General features: G+C 37.5%; 1 protein-coding gene across 1 annotated transcript in view; it reads right to left on the bottom strand.

Moving 5' to 3' along the window:
* The window catches only part of LOC309601647 (guanine nucleotide-binding protein G(q) subunit alpha), a gene marked incomplete at both ends in the record, with an annotated part of 171712 nt that overhangs the window by 110560 nt on the left and 37715 nt on the right, over positions 1–23437 (bottom strand). The window contains one exon of the mRNA XM_082334806.1: positions 7670–7854. Coding sequence (XP_082190932.1) covers positions 7670–7854 — 185 coding nt within the window. The remainder of the gene's footprint in view (positions 1–7669; positions 7855–23437) is intronic.

The raw sequence follows: 23437 nt of genomic DNA, 5'->3' as shown, positions 1-23437 counted from the left end.
ATTTGATTTCCATCTTGTTCTAAACCTCTTAACGAATGTAAAATGACATAGTGTGGCCCTATAAATGGTACAGTTAGAAAAAACAAGTTTGCAGTCAGACTTTCCAAGGTCAAAATGGTGCTTTTCTTCTACAACATACACAGCAAAACCTCTGTAGATTACAAATAGATATAGACTAGATAAGAAAAATATGACCAAACAAAATCCAATGTCAATAATTTTGATTTGTGTGGTTTTCTTTTTTGGATAAACAGAAATAAAAACATCAAAATAGCCATGAAGTGGTGCAATTGGCACCACAAAGACTGCTATGGGATTCACCAGGGTTACACAACTGCTCTGTTAATATCTCTTACTCCATGGCATGTTCCCATTCTCCCTCCACCCAGTATATGGCTGTACCAGAGTCCAGAAGGGAAGAAGTGTGCCCAAGACTTTTTTATGCTCCAGTGACAGACAGTTACTTTTTTGTACAACCTGTACAACTGGCAGCACTTGGTTCTCTGGTCCAAAAAAATAGCTGGATAAGGACCAGAGGCAAGATGCAAAGAACATATGCACACACCAAGAGCACTCATTTATCTGCTTGTACAGCCAACAATACATACTGAGAGCATATGTTCTCAAAACAAGGGTCATAGCTTATTAAAGAAAACAAAATCTAAAAATAGAGGAACATCTTCAAACAAACGACTTGGGCACATAATTTACATTTTGAAAATTTTCAAGAAAAACTCCAAATTTGCAAAACATGTACATGCAATCTATTGTTACACTGTATACAAATTAGCTAACAAGGTTAACTAAAAAAAACAAGCCAAATTTTAACTCTGCCCTATTGGTCACATGAAGGAAAATGGAAAGTCATCAACCTGAAACAAACTTAATTAGCATGAAAAAACCCTTAATCATAACAGCTTTTTCACAGTATTACTTGCCCCAGCCAAGGCATAAATTTCATGAACTCTGATGCACAATACGGACTAAGAGCTGAGAAACTGAGAGCCACATGAGAATTAGAGAAGTGTAAGAAGAGATTCAAAGCAACTCTGTCTCTGTTACCCTTCCAACCCAATACTAAGCTCTGTTTTGTCAAACTCAAGACTGTTCACAGAGGTCACTTGCTCATAACAAATCATTTTCTACTTATCCAATATCTTAGGTCCACCATAATATTAAATAATCTACAAAAACCAGTCAAAGTGTATATACTTTTTTGCCAAAATTGAGGCATGCAACAGAGGCTTTGTGCTTTGATTCTGGAAAAGAATATTGTCAAAAGGAAATTAAAACAAACACCAATAATGTCATACTTAAAATCTTTCTTTGCCAACCTCCTTTTCCAGAAATAAAACACTGGACCTTTGTCTCATGCCTCACCTTTATGTAGTCACTTAAAGTTAGACTTTGTATTCACTTTACTGTAAGAATGGAGGTACATGGGTCCATATTCTGAAAACAGGTAGGCATGTGATCAGAATCACATATTGTGAATTGTGAATATATAATCAACTCTAATGTTTAGACTTTATACCTACTTTAATCAGGAAGAAAAAAAATGGAAGGAAAAAAGTAGACAAAGTAGTTATGTGAATACCTCTATCAGGCAATACATCCCCCTATAAATACAAAAGTACTACTACTCATAATAATAATAATAAAGTCAAACATTTGATAAAAAAAAGTTGGTTAATTTATAATTTTTTTAAAAAACACAACTCATTTGCTTAACAATTAGCCAATTTTCTAAACCAAAGGTGAATTATATAATAAGAGAAAGCTTTCTTGCATTTCAGACATTACGACTTTTACCACATAGGAAGTGCAAACTGAAAAAGAGATACCGACAAAATCTTCAGAAAAAATGGCCCATTTTAGCTGATGGTTTCTTAATTCATGGCAGTAAATCTTATTTCAAGCAAATCTTGTGAGTTAGTAGAAATGAATGATGAAAACGTGAGACTGACGTTTTTAGTAATTTCACATAACATAAATGGAACATAACTGGATCAGTCAGTTTCCCAAAAAATGTTTACTGGGGGAAGGAAATATTTTCTTAAAGTTTCAGAGGATTTTTAAGAAAATATTTCAATCTGAAATTATTTCAGAATTAAATGCTGGATTATCTAAACACATAACTTGTACAAATGAATGAACTAATTAGGAAGTTAACAAATACTTTACTCTAAGAAAAATTATATTTATATTTGTATATTAAATATTATATATAAATACCCATATAGTTACATAACTACTGTTAATAAAGGAAAAAGTCAGAATCGTTCCAAGACTGAGACATCTCACTCATCATTACCTTAAAAATGAACTCCAGACCTCTATTACATAGAAAAGTTGCCTTGAGAGTATTTCACATTTTTATTGCCAGAACGCATGCTCACATTAATGTTTCTTTTCAGGCACACAACAAATAAAATAACTATGTGACAAACATATCTGAAGTAAAAGAGAAAGAATACTTATAAAAAAGAAACAACAACAACAAAAAAAAGCTAGAAATGTCTTCCTATAGTTATTGTCCTTTAACCCCTGCAGGAGTGATCATAAAATCTACAAGAATCTGTAAGCAAGCATTTTCACCACCCATTCTCTCTACTAGCAGTAAAATGGTGGAACTGGAAAGATAAAACATGGACATCACACCCCACACATATGCTTTTGTATATGACTTATCACTTCCCATTAGCAAAGGGTAATCACTTAAAATATGTTTTAAAAAAATAAAGTGCTTCTCTTAAAATGAAATATAAAAGGAGGAATGAAGACATTTTAATGCACTGAAAAATGAGTAGCTAACATTGAGTTTTCAAATTTATGTCTACAGTATCCTATATTTGGCATATATATTCCATAATCAAGGTCCTAATCTTTTCAAAATTAAATGTTAGTGCATGCATGAACTTAAATGTGATTGATTAATTAATTGAATTTTTGGGGCTTGCAGCTGTTCTAAAATGTGAACATTTAAGTAAGTTTGCAGAACTGAAGGCTTAGACAGTCTCCTCATTTCATATAGGTGAAATTACCTATAATTTTACTGGGAAAGTGAAAAATGTTTGCTTTTATATTTATATGTTTATTTTTAAGAAAGATATTCTCAGCTCTTTGCTGACCTGCTAACCTACCTTACCTCTGATACACAATCATTTTTCCTACACTTGGAAAAAAAATAAATCTAAAAGTCACTTCTGTTGGGATAAAATATGAAATAGTAAAGCAGAATATAAGAGATGGAAACAAGTAATTTACAAACTCATTGGAGCAATACAGACAAATGCAAGAAATCTCTGCTCTAACCAAAAGGTAAACAAATGAGGGAAGTAAGCGAAATGATAGGAGGAGGCCAGGATATAAGTTACTATGTTGATAAAAGGATGATTTTAAAAAAAGTTTGCTTCAAAGATAATGAAAAATTAAAACAGTAGAGAGTAGGACAATATGGTAAGGTCACAGGTAAATAGATAAAAACTTTATAAGGTCAAATGTAAAAAGACTGGAGAGAGGCCAGCTAGGCATGAGAGGAGTAAATGACTGACAGAGGGAGACAGTTAAAAAGAAAAGCAGTTGGGGAGAGACTGAGATCTATTTAGGATTGTGGAAGTCCTTGTGGAAGTTCACTCTTTATGAAGCACTGAGGAAGAAATTGTTCATGGCTTTATTGAAGGCCCTAAAGCTCTTTGATGAACATCCTCATGGGAGGAAATGTAAAGCTATTGGGGAGCCAATTTTTACCTCATGTCAAACAAAGCTCCTGAAAAAAAAAAAGTTGTCTTTAATTTCTCTATCTGAATAGATGTTAATTGATTACGATACTTGAAATCTTACTACACTCTCTTCCATGTTGGCTGGCTCTTAGGTAGTCTATTTCTTGCCAAAAAAATTGCATCAGGAGTTTCACAGTATTAGAAGCATTTAACTTTCTGCAAAACTTCTATTTACTGGGTAATTTTTCTTTGTTTTTGTGTGTCTGGAGGAAGACATCTGAGAGTACTAGGATATGTCGAATACTAACATGACTAGTATAAATTCCTTTTCCCTGCAACCTGCTTAAGCTCTCTGCTTCAGGTTTGAGACAATGAAGAATACTGTTTGCACAGATGGCACAGTTCAGTTTTCTCCATCTGCTTGAAGAGCCACTTTGTATGTTCCAGACCAATAAGCTATTCTTTAGAAGCATTTCATTTCAACATCCCAAGAATATAATTCTTTTTAAAAAAGGCCATAAATCCCACACATTCTGCATCATCTGAGAGTCAATGAACCTCACATACAGCTTGCACACTGCTGCTTGGGATTCAATCTTTCATATTCTTTGCATATCAGGTAAGGTATATGAGTCAGGTCCTTTTCTCCAACCTATGTTTGTTCAACATGAAATTTCACTGAAGAGATCCAAAACATTTAAGACTCCAAATTGTTTACCTGAGATGAGAATTTATGTAATTTGACTCCATACCTGATCCTGATGTCTTACTTTCTGTCTGTGTTTGTTACAGTAGATTCATCCGACTTATGGGGGGGGGGGGGGGGGGTGTGGAAGCTATCAACAAAGTAAACTTGGCCTTGAAGATAATGTCAGTAAGATTTTGGACTTTAAAAGCATTTTCTCATACCTGCTTATTTTATTTTTTAAACATTCCCTATAGGAAATAGGCTTAAATACAGAAACAACTTCAGCGATGGAACCACTCTTTGAAACTTACAGCAAACTTCTTGGTCTACAATAAGACATAATTTTATGTTTTCTGTCTCTATATTTTCTTGTAGCCTGTTCTGTTACTATCTTACTCACATTAGGTATCTTGTTATAAATATTTAAGAAGTCTCACAGGAAATTATGGGCATGGATTCAAGTAAGATTTCCTGCCTGCTAACCACTACTGAGTGACACCTTCCTGACAGTCTGTAAGAAGAGGCAACTGCCTTCTGGAAATTACACTGAAAGGGAACATTAAGGGGTAAAAGTGGTAGCAGTTCTTTAGTAAAATAGTAGATTTATTTAGTAAAACTTCTGTAACAACAGGAGAGAAAAAATAAAAAGCCATCCTTCAGCAATATTAGACATGAAAAAAGATAGAAGAGGAGAAATGGGAGACTACATTACCTGGAGCAATGGCTTCTAAGCCACTATGGACAACACTGGGAATGTCCGAAGATAAAAAAATTAAAGTTAATGGTTTTCTTAATTCAGTATTTGAAAGGACTGACAGGAACATAGATACACAGGTCAGATTTCTAAAAAGACAGGGTTTTAAAAGATTTTAAAATATATACATCTATATGGACTTTTTACAAGGGAGCATAGTGATAGGACAAGGGGCAATGGCTACAAACTGAAAGAGGGTAGTTTTAGATTAGATATTAGGAAGAAATTCTTTACTATGAGGGTGGTGAGGCACTGGAACAGGTTGCCCAGAGAAGTTGTGGATGGAAATGTTCAAGGCCAGGTTGGATGGGGCTTTGAACAACCTGGTCTAGTGAAAGGTGTCTCCGCCCATGGCAGGGGGGTTGGAACTAGATGATCTTTAAAGGTCCCTTCCAACCCAAACCATTCTATGATTCTATGATTCTATATCTTAGCTTTTAAAAAAATGAATTTGAATGTCAGTGGTTGCACATGAGTTACTATTGTACATTCACAAAAATTTTGCAGACAGGCAATTTTGAGAATTGCTCAAGTCTATTTCTGTAAAAAACAGAACAAAACAAAACAAAAACACCTAAGGCTTTTCTGTGTTTTATAAACTGCTTCTCCAAAATTCAAGATGCATATAAAAACTTCATAACTTCTGGTTAAAAATAATGGAAACACAGTAACATTTACTCAAAAGGAAACTAAAAACCAATCCATAAGCCACCATTTCCTATGTCACATCCCTAAGAGAAGAGATAACCCTCACCCATTATCTTAAACCTCAGTAGAGCTCATATTCTTGAGTTGACAAGAGAAAGAAGTGTGATGAAAAGTGTGATGAAAGAAGTATGATACAATGCCCTACCATCAGTTCTGAGACATTACAATGTAAACACTAATATTTACATTTATCAATTGACTTTCACTATTCTGATAATAAATCATATTGGTGACCACGAAGCCAACACAACGCTGGAAGAACTAACTTCCTTAACTTAAAACATGCCTCTTCCTACATTGATGATATTAAAATAATCCAACCTAGATGTCATTTTTTATACTGTACAAAGATCCCAACTGCCTACTTAACTGAACTTTTTTAATTTGATAAAAGGGTCACTTCACTCTCTTTTCTTTGGGCTCAGCCACATAAACATCAGTTTTCTAAGCTACGATGCAAAACAAGTACTGTGCTAAAAATATGCTGTTACTCAAACTTTGAGATATTCTCTCCAGAGACTGAATTTCCTGATATGAGATTCAAATTCATAGGAAGTGCCCTTCCTGTGTTTTTTAGGTTGCAAGGTTAATGAGTTTGCTTTCAATGGAGAAAAAAAAAAGGGGGGAAAAAGGAGGGGAAAAAAAAAAGACAAGTTTGCATTTTTTTTAATTCCCCTGAATTAAAAAATCCCTGAGTTTTTAAAGGAATTGCATCTAGAACCTGACGTCTTTGGCAAGTTTTACTTTACTCCACACCTAGCCCTATTAGAACTGATGGGAATGCTTGTGAAGTAGCTGAGCGCAAAGACAGACTTTCAGTCAAGTTATTTTTATATAGAGAAAGTGAACAGCTCTAATTAGAAAGGTCTGGCCACGTGTATACAGCTATGCCACATCTAACTAATTCACTTCAACTATATAAAAACATTCTATATAGATTCAACACTCAATTTGAACAATAACCATAGAATATATACTTTGTAGTATAATACAAGGAAATAATTTACTGATTTATGATTAGGACTTTCGTATACTACAGCAAAGTGACAGTCAATATAAATTCCGAAGAAAAATGTGCGCTTCACAATCAACCAACTTTTCAAATCAGCTTGTTAGGAAATTCAGTGCTTTATGTACAGCAAAAACATGGAGCTGAAATACACATGCAAATTTCCTTTTTAATACTAGTTATACCAGTTATACATTTGATTTCAATTTCTGAATGGAAAAAAAATTGAAAGAAGTTAGGCTAATCAAAGATAAACCTTACAAAATGCTTTAAATGTATTTTCTCTTTCTAAATTTCAATTATATCATCACTTTCAAAATAATTTTCTTATTCTAAGGCCTTGTATCAAAAGTTTTATTTCATAATATACTAACACACAAGCAGATATCCCCACCTATTTTTCTAATAATTTTATTTTTTCCCTACATAATATTAATAGAAAACCTTAAGTAGTACTGGAACAAACCAGAAAAATGGCTTAATTGTGCTCTGGCCAGAAATGGGCTGGGAGGAAAGGAAAAAAGATAACTAAATTCACAGACAGACACCAGCCTGCCCTTTACCCTCTCACTATGATAAACCCCCCAGACATCTTGTTAACAGCACCTGTGTTGTCAGAGCAGTACAAAGGGCAGAGAACTAGAGGCAGGACTACAAGCAGCCCTTTTCTTCTAAACTTTAGATAGAATATAATTTGTACATGATGTATAATTTTTAAAGACCTTCAGTACTTTTCCTAAAGATAAAAGAGGAAAAGTTTCATCTATGGAAATAAACAAAAATCTCACCTTATTATGTTCATACTTGTATGGGATTTTGAGGGTATCCATGGCTCTGATCATGGCCTGCATTGCTGTAAATATATTCTGGTACACCAATTTTGTAAAGCCCCTTTTGTCTTCATCAGAGTAACCTGATCCATGAATGATTCTCATCTGTTTGATGAACGTGCTTTTGCCACTCTCTCCTGTGCCTGCATGACAAATAAGAAGAATATACTTCAGCCACTGGACACAAACATGACTTTTCTGCACAAAGCAGACAGCTTGTTCAGTGCAGGGCAGAACACTGTCAAGTGGTTACGGTGCTTGCAAGGTGCTTGCTACAAGGACCAGTTCAATATCAAAACAGCAGTAACACAGTAACAACTGAAACAACACTGAATTAAAACTTTTATTTTGAAGACAAAATAGAAGTAGAAAAAAAGATAGCACTGAGTTAATAACTAAACTAATAACTAAAACAAAATATACAATCAAAAATATCTAGAATATACCACTGCATATTTAAAATTATAAGCATAAATTTCCGTTCCTGAAGATACAGTTCTCAACAACAACTAACTTTAGGGAATTACTATGAGATGTTCTATCACAAAAATTCATAGAATAATAACAAAAATTATCTTGCTTGGCCAACCTTCAGGACATTATGGTAAGCAGCAATATACAATGAATATATAAATTTGTTAGAAAGGCAAATAATATAACAATTACAGTTCTGCAAACTTCAACCACAGAAACATATAAAATCAGCTTTAATTAAAATTTGGCTCATATTTGTTAACGAAGACTCATTACTTCCTTTAAATTTCTTTGCGTCTTTGTACTTTACACAAAGTACAAATAATAACTTATAAATTAACATTCTGAATGTTTAACAATTTAAAGTTAAGATCTGCTTGTTGGGAATTTCGCACAGAATATATCACAGCATTTTTTCCTTTGGCCCAATTCAGTCTCTCTGTGATTAGGAGAGCTTATCTAAGCAAACAAATCATATGAATAATTTATAAGGAGGAACTGAAATTTAGAACAAACAGTTGCACAGCCATACGAATGCTGTATGTTCACCTAGCTACTTAGCCCCCTAAGAAATGCAATGCATTTACCTGCATGCAGTCCTTAGCCTTTCAGCCTGGATTTTATTTTGATCATTTTTATAAAGCTTTCATGCCTCATTCATGCTCTAATATTTGGCTCCCAGGACAAAGAAAGCCTTATGGCTTTACATGATGTTTTAGGTGTCTCAGAGTAGTGTATTTCACAAGCAGTGCAATGTAAGGTTAAAGCATGATGCTGTGCTGGCAACCCTTAAGTACTTCTGCGGTAGTACATTGCAAATTCTAACCTGGAAGCCTCTAAAAGCTTTCGGCTTTACTGTGCGTGACTGTTCACTCAACTCCTGCTTAGATTTTTGGCTAACACAGCTCATGCTAAGGCCTGATGTATGCTGGGAGAAGCGCCATTAGGTCAAAGCCAGGGCACCACATAGGCAAGACAGGTGGCCAGAAAGAGCTAAAAGGTCATTATGCAGCCATTATCACCTGCAAATTGCTGTCTCCTGCAGCTATCATCTTATGTCTGCCAGTCTTGCCAGAATCTGCTAACTTATGGAAATAGTATAGACCAAACCTCCAAGCTGGAAGGTATAAAACATCAGCTTACCCAAAAAGCTTTTGAAGCAGATCCAACAGCAGCTGGACTGCTGAGGCTTTCATGCTTCCCAGTGTGACACAGGGGATGCCTGCACCATGACGGAGGACGAAAGATAAGCACTCTCATCGTTGGCTAGGTAACTAGTTCTTTTCTTTTGTTCATAGGTGCACGATATTAAGAGTTATGGGTTATAAGTTATGAAACCTTATGACTTGAATGGTGAATAAGTGAATTCATGTGATAGACTAGTCTGGGCAAAAGGGGACTGAGCCCCTGTTTGTCATATTTGTTTGTTGTACTTCTTAATGAGATGATGAAATAAAGTTTAAATCACAGAGTACATTGTCCTGAAAATTTGAGATCCAAACAGACCGTGACACTGTGGACTTTGTTTTGAAACCTTCAGCCCCATCTCCCACGTGTATAAAACAAACTTCTCACACAAGTCTTCCTTACACACACATTCCCAGAAAATCAAACACAATGTTATATACAGACCTATTTTACTTCCTCTGTGGAAACACAAATGGTTGTTATTGCAATGAAACTTCTCCAAAGTTGAGAAGTTAAACCGAGCCTGCTTCCACAATCAGCCTTCACTATGATCCCCAGACTGTGCTGTGGTCAAGAGCAAAGCACCAAATACACAGACCATCTCTGCAGGGCATTGACTGGCCACCAGGATGTAATCTACCAGAGGGGAGAGAACATGACTTTTCTCAAGAGTTTATAAAATTACAGACCTAGGCAATGCAGAACTACTGCATACTAAAAAAAATGCTTCAGGCTACCCTTAGATCTCAGTTTTTCCCTTTTTCTAAAACCTACACAAAGTAGTCATGTTCTTATATATGAAGTGAAATAAAGTACCATATCACACATTGCTTTAATAATTCTGTAAAATTTTCCACTTTTTCCTGCAAGATATATGTCACACATTTAGTACATAAGTCTGTTCAATATGAACCGATAAAGCACAGAATAGTATATGGTATGCTTCTTTGACATGATTAACTCTTATTGAAAATTTTGCTTTGACTAATGCATAAGAAAATCATTTGCACCAAATGTCTCTAAATCACAGCAATACAAAGTAACTTCCATTTTTGGTCAACATAATGCTTCTTTAAGAGGGAATCCATATTCCTTCAAAAAAAAAAATCATAAAATAAAAATTTAGCCACTGAGATGGTAAAAACATGTTTGTATTATCTACTCTGTTTTAAAATAAAAATTGAAGCTTTTAATTCTTTACTGGGAGTTTAGGTAGCAATCAAAATCACACACAATTGGAAAGAAAAGATGCTGATAAAGCCATCTGCATTACATTAGAGAAGACAATATTTCAGATTATTTACACTTTGTGAGTCTATAAAAATTGCAATATATAGGCAAAGAAAATTAAAATCCAAAGAAGAAAGTAAAACCTTTAGTTCTTTAATTGGGTGGCAATGTACTAAGACTTTGTTAGCCTAAGGCTGATAATAAACTATATTTGGAGATCTAAATGTATGCTAAAATTTGCAAACATTATGATTCACTGGTGCTGAATTAAAACTATTTTTATTCCTATCTTCAGCTTTTCTGGAAGTCTGTAAGGGAACAGAATTGGACCAATGTCTTCTTTCATAAAGCCATGCATACGCGCACACAAAAAACATATAATACTACACATACATATATAAAAATGTCATTTCTCTCTGCTTATGTGCTTCCTCAAGTCTGTCCCTTCTTAGGTTAATGCTCAATAAACCATCCTGTTTCTTCCCACAGACTAATCTTGTGGTTAAGCCAGCAGCAACAGTGAAGAGAACATTTCTAGCCCGCCTTAACTGCATCGACTGTCACATGTCCTGTGCTTGGGTAACAACAACCCCATGCAATGCTACAGGCTTGGGGAAGAGTGGCTGGAGAGCTGCCTGGTGGAAAAGGACCCAGGGGTGTTGGTCTACAGCCGCCTGAACATGAGCCAGCAGTGTGCCCAGGTGGCCAAGAGGGCCAATGGCATCCTGGCTTGTATCAGGAATAGTGTGGCCAGCAGGACTAGGGAAGTGATCGTCCCCCTGTACTCAGCACTGGTGAAGCTGCACCTCGAGTACTGTGTTCAGTTTTGGGCCCCTCACTACAAGAAGGACATTGAGGTACTAGAGCATGTCCAAAGAAGAGCAATGAAGCTGGTGAAGGATCTAGAGAACAAGTCTTATGAGGATTAGCTGAGGGAGCTGGGGTTGTTTAGCCTGGAGAAGAGGAGGCTGAGGGGAGACCTTTATTGCTCTCTACAACTACCTGAAAGGAGGTTGTAGCGAGGTGGGGGTTGGTCTCTTCTCCCTAGTAACAAGCGGTAGGATGAGAGGAAACGGCTTCGAGTTGAGCCAGTTTGGATACTAGGAAAAACTTCTTCACTGAAAGGGTAGTCAGGCATTGGAATAGGCTGCCCAGGGAAGTGGTTGAGTCACCATCCCTGGAGGTATTTAAAAGAAAGGTAGACATGGTGCTTAGGGACATGGTTTAATGGTGGACTTGGTAGGGTCTTTTTCAACCTAAATGATTCTATGTACAGGGGCAAAGTGTGAAAAGTAGTCCTGGTGAAAAAGGAAATCATGGAAAATTTCCAGCACAGAATGCACTAAAATAGAATAAAAGAATATGAATTATAGATCTAATAAAATGTATGGGATTGCACAGAAATTATTAGGAAGTGAATACGGTCATTTTCAGCACAATATACAGGAACTTACGAAATCTTCACATTAATAGCTTCTCTTAGATTGTTATGATCAAGGGGAAGAAAGTCAATATTTTTATACTGTTACTGACAAGAAAAGCACACAAAGAAAGTTTCAGGTTTTTTCTTTTAAACTATGAAATCAAATATTTCTGTAAAAAAAATCCTCTTTAAGTGAAAAGCTGCTTAGTAGTGGCAGAACACCAAATACATGCATGTCTCTAGGGATTTGCTCAGATACTTGCCCCACAACTAGAATAACTGGGAAGAAAACAAGCAATGTTATTAACTACAACAAAACAAGTTGGGAATAATGAATCTCCAAGGTTAGCTAAACAAAGCTGCAATGATTACAGCATTATTCCTGGTAGAGAGTGGGGTTTAAAACTATTACAGCACTGAAGTTAAACCTTGATTTCACTATTTTTATATATTTTTGACCTTTTAAAGTCCCATGACTGGCATTATGAGAAGATCAAGACATTGACTGATATCACACTCATAGCAGAGCCAGGAAGATAGTCAAGTTGCTTAAATGCAGCGCTAACCCCTTATACACAAACATCATGCACAATTTATTGCATTACTACTATTTTTCCTAGCGCACATCCTGCAAAAATAAAACTACAAAATGGTAAAACAGAATATGCTTTGAATCATAGAATCATAGAATATCCTGAATTGGAAGGGACCCACAAAGATCAAGTCCAATTTCCTGACTCCACACATGGCAACCTAAAAGTTAAACCATGTATCTAAGAGCATTGTCCAAATGCTTCTTGAACACCGACAGGCTTGGGGCCATAACCACTTTCCTGGGGAGCTTGTTCCAGTGCTTGACCACACTTTCAGTGAAGAACTATTTCCTAATATCTAATCTGAACTTCCCCTGATGCAGCTTTAAGCCATTCCCTCACATCCTGTCACCGGACACCGCAGAGAATACATCAACACCTCCCTCTCTGCTCCCCCTCACAAGGAAGTTGTAGACAGAAATGAGGTCACCCCTCAGTCTCCTCTTCTCTAAGCCGAGCAAACCTAGGTATCCTCAGCTGCTCCTCATAAGTCATGCCCTCGAGGCCTTTCACCATCTTTGTTGCCCTCCTTTGCACACAATCTAATAGTTTGATGTCCTTCTTATATTGATGATCCTGAAACTACACACAGTACTCAAGGTGAGGCCGCACCAATCCTGAGTATAGTGGGACAATCACTTCTTTCGACAGGTTAGCTATACTGTGCTTAATGCACCCCAGGACATGGTTGGCCCTTTTGGCCACCAGGGCACATTGTTGACTCATATTGAGCTTACCATCAACCAAAACCCGCAGATCCCTTTCTGCAGGGCTGCGCTCCAGCCTCTTGTCCCCCAGTCTATATGTACATCCAGGATTACACTGTCCCAGGTGCAGAATTTGGCATTTGTTCTTGTTAAATTTCACACGGTTGGTGATTGCCCAGCGCTCTAATCTATCAAGATCTCTCTGTAAGGCCTCTCTACCCTCGAGGGAATCAACGGCTCCTCCTAATTTGTCATGTCATCTCCCTCCGGCCCCATTGACTAATGTTTTTCTCCACCGAATGAAATTTCAGTCATTATAACTGGAAAACATGAGTCTGGATCTCTTGATGTTTTCTGCTATTATACGTAATTATCATGTACCAAAACACATCTAGGAAACAAAAAAAACCCACATTTACCATACAAATACAACTTTATACTTTGTACATTCTGCTTTCATGAATTGTAGATAAAATATTTGGTGCTTGATTTTATAATCAATATTTTAAATAAGTACTGTAATATCTGGAAAGTATACTTGATATATATTTTTATACATCAGAAATGCAGATTAAAACCCGGTATGTTATGTAATTTGTTAATTTTTAATAATATGTTAAAAACTGAAGTGCAAAAACATAAAAGTACACTTTCCAAAGGGGGGTGGGTGGTAATATTTAACATATTTTACATTTATAAGGTCTATTTTGACAGCCTAACATTAACTTTTGATCTCCCACTTGTATTAAGGGCCTCCATCCAGGAAATCAAAGGATACTGCAGAGCATTTTGTTTCTTAGAATGTATAAATGCTTTCAAAATGAATTGTTTTATCATATCAAAGCCAGCATAAACATCTCTTCACTGAAAACAGAAGTCATAGGAATAGTTATACTTCTGTTACAGTGCAATATTTATGTCAAGCAGAATTTTTGATATTATTGAATGTCACTGTCTTAAATGAGAGACTAAGAACAGCAAGTGCTTCTTAGTGCTTTCATGTTTTTTCCCCTCAAAAATGGTTGGCCACTGTTTCCAGAAGAGATATTCACTCAAATTCTAGGCTTTAGCCTAGAATTCTATTCTATTCTAGAATAGAATGGTTTGGGTTGCAAGGGACATTCAAAGATCATCTAGTCCAACCCCCCTGCCACGGGCAGGGACATCTTCCACTAGAGCAGGTTGCTCAAAGCCCCATCTAACCTGACCTTTAACACTTCCAGGGAGGGCGCATCCACAACTTCTCTGGGAAACCTGTTCCAGTGTCTCACCACCCTCATCGTAAAACATTTCTTCCTTATATCTAGTCTGAATCTACCCTCTTTTAGTTTAAAACCATTACCCCTTATCCTGTCACTACAGGCTCTGGCAAAAAGTCTCTCTGTCTCTAAGCCCCCTTTATATATTGAAAGGCCACAATAAGGTCTCCCTGGAGCCTTCTCTTCTCCAGGCTGAACAACCCCAACTCTCTCAGCCTTTCCTCATAGGAGAGGCGTTCCATCCCTCTCATCATCTTCGTGGCCCTCCTCTGGACCCGCTCTAACAGGCCCATGTCTTTCTTGTGCTGGGGGCCCCAGAGCTGGATGCAGTACTCCAGGCAGGGTCTCAGGAGAGCAGAGTAGAGGGGCAGAATCACCTCCCTCGACCTGCTGGCAACCGATGCTTTGGTTTAGAACATTTTTATATGTTGTTTAATCATGCAAAAGAAAGAACATTATCATATGGGTTTAGATGGTACAAAACATAAATGCAGATCAAGCTGGTTCTTCTAATGTGATGGGTTAAGAACATTTCTCCCATGCAGCTATTTGGGATCTCATTGTGCTATATAATATACTCCTGGGGAAGATACTAAAACTATCCTGACTCTTCTGCTTGTGCTTTTTGGTTGTTTGTGCTTCAGAACACTCCACGTCCTTTGTGCTAGTAAGATAACAACATGATAGCTGTTTATGAACACATAATTAGACAGAGTCAACTTACTCGTATTATTATCAACTTATGTTAGAAACATAGAGCTACTATATATCAAATATCAGTATTCAGATGCTTGTCTTATAGTTTCCATTATCTGTAACTTCCATTTGCTCAGTCAGCACTACACCCAAAAGAGAAGGATGCTTTCAAGGCTCAAACATACCACTTGTACTAAAATGATAACATAATTCTTACTTCAGTCAAACCACAAACAAACACAAAAAAGTACAAGCCCAGGGTCTTGCAACCAAAGTCTTCCACCAACTTCAGTGAGGAATCCTCATGGATAACATGAATTTTAAAATAATATACCTTACAATATTTATTATGCATTGTATATCCTTATTGGTTTCCAAAGAGAATACATCTTGAGAGTACCATAAACATAATACTATCTTAACAATGTAAGTTAAATATTAAGTCTTACGGTAAATATTTTCTTCTCATATTTAACCCTTTTTCCTTGTACCAGTGTAAAGAACTTCACACTCCTCTTTCTTATTAAGAAGACTGAACGAGCAATAACTATCTAGACCTACACCTACCTAGTTTCAAGGCCACTCACAGATGTTTCTAAGAGAGCATTCATCTCACTCCTATATACTGTCATCCTGGCTACTCTGTTGTCTCAGATTTACCTCAGTGTCATTACATGTGATTACATAATTAAACTTAAGGGGGGGGGGGGGGGGGGAAGAGGTGCATTAGTCATTTGATAAGGAACAAACAACACCACCCTTCCATAAAATTAAATAAAATAAAATTAAAAAAAAAAAAAGAAAACACAAAAGCACACACACAGAGGAAACTTTACCTAGGAGCCATAACCTCCAATAGAGGAACAGAAAAGGAGGTAACCTGAGGGAGGCGGGAGGGCAAGGCTAAAAAATTACCAGCTTTGAGAATACATTGTAAAATCCTTTCCCTCTTTCCCCTCACATTAAGGCTCCAAGACTGCAGCTATTGCTTCCTTGACTATGCACAAAACATATTTCTTCCTTATGAAAGCCACTGTTCAGAGTGAAAGTTTCTCACAGGATATTAAGAAATGCTAAGAGAGGCTATGTCCCTGAAAGACCTGTTCCTTAAAACCAACAGTATTCCTTCATCCTTTCTCCCCTAGTGAGTATGCATAGACCAGACTAGATGAAAGTTCACAATAAGGAGCTCTGACACAGAAGTAAGACAATGAAAATACTACTCAATTTTTATTTTCATCTCTCACATAATCTGAGGGACTCAAGCATTGAATTTGTATTCCCCCTTGGTCCTAAATTTATAGGGTCACTTACAGTTTGATCTGTCTCTCACAACACCCACCCACCCACATGTGTGTGCACACAGAGAAACCCATACTGATTTCAAGGGCAACGCCATTATAAATCCACACAGAAGGAAGCACAGTTCCAAATATTGTGACACATTTCCTGCTGCTTACAGTGGGATGTTCTTACCTTGAGAGTGCTTTTTAATGGCTACTTCCCTTGGAGAGAGTCACCAGCAATTTAGTTTTTGCTGTCCTCTTGCACTTCTGTGTCTTCACAGCCATTGCAAGGAGCTGTACATGAACCAAGCAGCCCCTCTCAAAGGAAACTAGCCCCTCCACAGACTTTATCCTTGCAAGGAATGGGGAGAGGCCGGCCAGTTCCCCTTCACCAGCACTCCTCATGGGAGCTGGCCATGTTCCCTCACAGATTAACCAGGGCCAGCCAGCTCTCTAGCTGGACAGGAACAATACAACTTCTATATTCCTGTATCTCAGGAGAGACCCCAAGTCTAATTTAAACCATTTCAAATCTAGCAAGACAGGTAATTGTCCTGGTTTCGGCTGCAATAGAGTTATTTTTCTTCCTAGTAGCTGGTATAGTGCTGTGTTTTGGATTTAGGATGAGAATAATGTTGATAACACACTGATGTTTTAGTTGTTGCTAAGCAGTGCTTACACTAGTCAAGGACTTTTCAGCTTCCCGTACTCTGCCAGGTGCACAAGAAGCTGGGAGGGGGCACAGCCAGGACAGCTGACCCAGAATGGCCAAAGGGCTATTCCATACAATATGACATCATGCTCAGTGATGACTCCCCCCTCAACTGAGGGGAGTTAGCCGGGGGGCAGTGATCGCTGCTCAGGGATGGGCTGGGCATCGGTCAGCAGGAGGTGAGCAATTACATTGTACACCACTTGTTTTGCATATTCTTTTATCATTATTATTATTATTATTATTATTATTTTCCTCTGGTGTTCTATTAAACTGTCCTTATTTCAACCCAGGGGTTTTACTTTTTTTTTACTGATTCTCTCCACCAACCCACAGGGTGGGGGGAAGGTGAGCGAGCAGCTATGTGATACTCAGTTGCCAAATGGAGTTTAACCACAACAGTCCTTTTTCATATCGCCATAGGACTTGCTTTTCAAGACCCAGGATAGTGTTCCGGGCGGTGGCATGGGGCACGGGATATGTTTCCAGCCATCCGGTGGTTGCTTCCACCATTGTAAGCACATGGCGCTTGCCTTGGCAGGTTTGTGGGAGTGTGATATAATCAATCTGCCAGGCCTCCCCATATTTATATTTCAGCCATCGTCCTCCATACCAGAGAGGCTTGAACCGCTTGGCTTGCTTGATTGCAGCGCATGTTTCTCATTCATGGATAACCTGTGCAATAGTATCTATGGCCAAGTCCACCCCTTGATCACGAGCCCATCTAGATGTTGCACCTCTTCCTTGATGGCCTGAGGTGTCATGGGCCCACTGAGCTAGCAATAATTGACCCTCCTGTTGCCAGTCCAGATCCACCTGAACCACTTCAATCTTAGCAGCCTGATGCACCTGCTGGTGCTTTTGATGTTCTTCAGTGGCCTGACTCTTGGGTACGTGAGCATCTACGTGACGTACTTTCACAGTCAGGTTCTCTACCCGGACAGCGATAGCTTGCCACAATGCGGCAGCCCAGATGGGTTTGCCTCTGCGCTGCCAGTTGCTCTGCTTCCATTGCTGCAACCACCCCCACAGGGCATTTGCCACCATCCATGAGTCAGTATAGAGAGAGAGCATTGGCCACTTTTCTCGTTCGGCAATATCTAAAGCCAGCTGGATGGCTTTCACCTCTGCAAACTGACTCGATTCACCTTCTCCTTCAGCAGTTTCTGCCACTTGTCGTACAGGATCCCATACAGCAGCCTTCCACCTCTGATGCTTCCCCACGAGACGACAGGACCCATCAGGGAACAGGGCATATTACTTCTCATTTTCTGGCAGTTAATTATACAGTGGGGCCTCCTCAGCATGCGTCACCTCCTCCTCTGGCGATATTCCGAAATCTTTGCCTTCTGGCCAGTCCATGATCACTTCCAAGATTCCTGGGCGACTGGGGCTTCCCATTGGAGCCCGTTGTGTGCTCAATGTGACCCACTTACTCCATGTAGCATCAGTTGCATGATGTGTACAAGGGACCCTCCCTTTGAACATCCAGCCCAGCACTGGCAGTCGGGGTGCCAGGAGGAGCTGTGCTTCAGTACCAACCACTTCCAAAGCAGCTCGAACCCCTTCATATGCTGCCAATATCTCTTTCTCCATTGGAGTATAGCCAGCCTCAGATCCTCTGTATCCCCAGCTCCAAAACCCTCAGGGTTGTGGATTCGAGCCCTACGTTGGGCGCCAAAAAGTGGTTTAACCCCAGTCAGCAACTAAGCACCACACAGCCACTTGCTCACCCTCCCCCCCACAGTGGGATGGGGGAGAGAATCAGGGAAAAAGCAGTAAAACCCCTGGGCTGAGATAAAGACAGTTTAATAGGACAGCAGAGGAAGAGACAATAATAATAATGATAAAAGAATATACTAAACAAGTGATGCACAATGCAATTGCTCACCACACACTGACCGATGCCCAGCCAGTCCCTGAGCAGCAATCGCTGCTCCTGGCCAACTCCCCCCAGTTTATATACTGAGCATGACATCATATGGTATGGAATAGCCCTTTGACCAGTCTGGGTCAGCTGTCCTGGCTAAGCTTCCTCCCAGCTTCTTGTGCACCTGGCAGAACATGGGAAGCTGAAAAGTCCTTGACTGGTGTAAGCACTGCTTAGCAACAACTAAAACATCAGTGTGTTATCAACATTATTCTCATCCTAAATCCAAAACACATATACCACTATACCAGCTACTAGGAAGAAAATTAACTCTATCCCAGCTGAAACGAGGACAGTAATAATAAGAAGTCATTAAATAAATTCATGTTTTAATCATGTTCCTTGTATATTTTAATATCAACATACCTATGTGCATACTTTCATGTGTGTACACAGACACACACAGAATGAAGAAGACTTTATAGATACAAATATACCACTGGTACTCTGCAAGTTTAAGAAATCAGGTCAAGGGCAATATTATCAAAGAACAAATTTATAATTAAAAAAATAATTAGATTCTACACACACACAAAAAAATCCCTGCTTTTTATTTTTAAAAAAAAAAGAGAGAGAGAAAGCAAATTGAATAGCTAAGTCCTGAGAGGACATCCTTGCTAGCCTTATGCACTATACCATATACTATATAGGTATTTTGATGTTAACTACATGATTACTGAAATGCAATGTCATTTTCAGATGCAGTATTTGCTCATGAAAATAAATGAAAAGTAAAAAAAAAAAATTAACCTTGGGGGAAGAGAAGGACAGAAGCTTTTATTGGGTCACTAAGAACATGAGATTAGAAGATACCATGGACAAACGGACAGATTTTACCAGTCAAAGCATCTGTTCACTTCATTTTGCATTTGCATTCATAACAGCACAGTGTATTAACACACCATGTCATTTAAAGCATTGTTTTCCTATGGCTGAAAAGAACAGCTTAATATTCCATTTCTTCTGCAAAATTATTAGCAGCACAACAGAGCATTGCATTATTATGTGGACAGCATTCACCTATAGTGCCCATTCAGCCACACTAGCTTGAATTCAGCTCCATTCTGTCCACCTGCTCAGCTGAGCTAATTCAATATCTAAAAGGAAAATGGTTTCCGGCCTTTTCAGACAAATCAAAACTAATGGTTCTAATACTCCCAACATTCTCTTCAAGAAAAGCGGCTGCTTCTCTTTATAATTACCTAGCAGCTTGTTATATGCTGAAAGTACATATTTATTTAGATTTGATTATGTAACCTTGTATATACCAAATCAGCAACTCCTCAAAAAGTTTTAAAATTTCTTGCAATGTTTTTATAGAATTTATATATACACACACATAAAATATCAACCAAAATGGCTAGATTAATAAATAACTGCTCCCTATTAAAGGCATTAAAAATCATAGGATGATCTCAATTAGAACACAATGGAAATTATAGATAAGCAGTGTTCCTTGTTGCCTTTCAGAAACAGTATCTACTCACTGATACTTTTACAGTATGACAAGTCTTAATAAATGCAAGAATTAGAAGCGTTGAGTTACAACTACTGTTTTATTCAAACAGCATCAGCTCTAGCAAATAAGCTACACTACTGAGGTACAGCTTTATGTACCTTACAAAAAGCCATCTCCTTTCTCTCCCAAAGTTTCTTCATAGTTCTGCTCTCTCTTGAAATGTTATGTGGCTTTTTGTTTAATAGAAGTCCACAAGCTGTTCACTGGCATAAGTTATTGACATTATAAATCCTGCTTTACCTCTGCATCTGAGGAAAAATTCTAAATTCACTTAAGTCAATGGCTAATTAAGGTTTTTGTTTTATAAGCATTTCAATATTTCTACTTTTCACTAGTTATACTTGCTTCTGGTTTTGCAGAACTGACTCAAATATATTTCTAGCCATTTTTATTTGTTATGGAACAAGATACTTAAGAATATGCTTAGTGCTTAGGTAGGGAATCAGTCCCTATTCTGATATTCCAACAAAGAATCATAATGCAATATCAGCTCACACAAGGAGGGAGGAGGACTTGTAGCTTGTTTGTCATCTTTTTTTTTCTCTTTTTGCAAAGGAAACTTTTACTTCCAGGAAATAAACATTTATTTTATATGTCATTCCTTTGCACAACAGTCAAATGAAAAGTGTTCAAGTCCAAATTTTTAGCTGACATTTTCAGCTATTAAAACGTTATCCACACAAGTCAACATTCTTCATAGTTTTTTTATATTATAATTTCAGTTCAACCAAAAAACCAAGCAACCAGGCACACAACCAGCTGTCAACAACAAGACACAACAGCTGTCAACTGGCTTATTTAAAATTACACCAGGCCTATAAGTCCTTCTTCAGCAACTGTAAGAAGGCACATGTACATGAACTTGTGGAGGAAACATAATTGATCTTAAATTCTTTTAAGTGAAAAATAGAAAAACTTTTTGATAAATTGTAGTCTCTAAATCATATAAAATGGATTTAGAGGCTACAGCTTAAGTGGGATTGGAACATATGAAAGCGTCTTGTGAAAAACAAACTCTAGGAAATACAACAGAAGTTAAGAATGTTTTCTTTGTTCTCAGGCCTGCCCTGGACACATAGACAGAAACTACAGATAATAGCTTATAATGACTAAAAAAATAGCCTAGCCCTTTTAGATGTATAAAAAAGCAACAGCATAACAACATTGTTGCCTTAAAGGCCTTCAATCTTTTATAATAAAAGTCCCTTTGAAAACTATCATTTTTCAACACGAGGAAAATATTAATATAAACACTACTCCTTCCACTAACTTCACGATTTCTGATTAACAGACTCCCCATATGGCTTTGGATATCATTTTGCAGAATTTACAATTTAGAGATCCCCATTCACCACCAAAGAATGAAGTGTCACCTCCACTGACTGTGCGTGCCATTCAGACACAGCTCCTTCATACAAACCCACACCCAGCTGTTCAATCTCCCCCTGAAGATCTTTGAACCATCTAAGTGAACAGAAGAGAGCTTCAGACCATTTTCAATAATAATAATAAACCACTTCATGATCTCCTGTTACCAATTTTACTGATTTCTGTAGTATAGCAAATATACAGTCACACTTCTTCAAAAAATTAAGTTACAGAACAGCTTGGAAAAATAAATTAAGGAAAGTGATAATGACCTCAGGAAAGGTTAATCATAGAAACCTTATTAAGGATTTTATTCTTACATCCTTACTCTTTAAGTAGTCCCAACAGATTACTGCAAACTATGGCTTCATTAACGTGAATAAGGGTAGAAAACTTAGAGCTAAAGAGAATATACTGCAAGGGTTTTTAATCATTTCAGAGGCATTCTTTAAAAATAAAGAATAAAAAGCATTAGACGCTTTAAAAAAAATTTCTGCACATCACTTAGTAACCCAAGTACCTAAACAGCTTTTTAAAATGGGAAGAGTCCAATAACCAAGATACCATGGTGTGAATAGTTACCACATATCAGCTGCTCCACATTAATTTTTTTTGCATGTGTAACTTAGTTATGTACAAATACCAAGCTTTAAAAATTAATTTATTAGCCCTCTTTCATTTCACTGAATTCTACTGGACTCAGTAGTTAATAAGATTAAACAGGTTTAAATGCTGTCCTGAAAAGTGACTTCATCTTTGTTATAGCATACTAACAAATGAAGACAAATTTATTTAGAGTTCACTCCAATTTTCTAGTAACCACTATATTTTTTAAACTAAACTGTCAAGTGAAAAGAGCAGAACACTTAATTTTTTCACTAATTCCCTATATTTGGTCTAATGCAGCTCTACTGTTACAAGTTTATTATTAACCTGTTCTAATGCTTTTTAATTTCTATTTGAGAAACAGTTCTTTGCAAGATATCACAAAATTATATGTACAGGTCCTGACCCTATTCATTTCCAATTCAGTGGTGAAACATCCATTTACCTGAATGAGAACAGATTTGAGCCCTGTGTGGTTAAGCCAGCTATATGTGAATTATCACTTCTCAGATTAGTTCCTGTGGTGGGTTGACCTTGGCTGGCCACCAGGTGCCCACCAAGCCGCTCTATCACTCCCCCTCCTCAACTGGACAGGGGGAGAAAATACGACAAAAAGCTCGTGGGTTGAAATAAGGACAGTGAGATTATATCCATCATGCAATCTTCACAAACTTCACTTACATCAACAAAAAGAATTCCTCATACCAAAGTCAAAATAACATCATCACAACATTG

The sequence above is a fragment of the Platalea leucorodia genome, assembly GCF_965183815.1.
Source record: "Platalea leucorodia genome assembly, chromosome: W".
NCBI classification, from domain to species: domain Eukaryota; kingdom Metazoa; phylum Chordata; class Aves; order Pelecaniformes; family Threskiornithidae; genus Platalea; species Platalea leucorodia.
The sequence above is the reverse complement of the archived record's forward strand: the minus strand, read 5'-3'. Positions and strand labels throughout refer to the sequence as shown.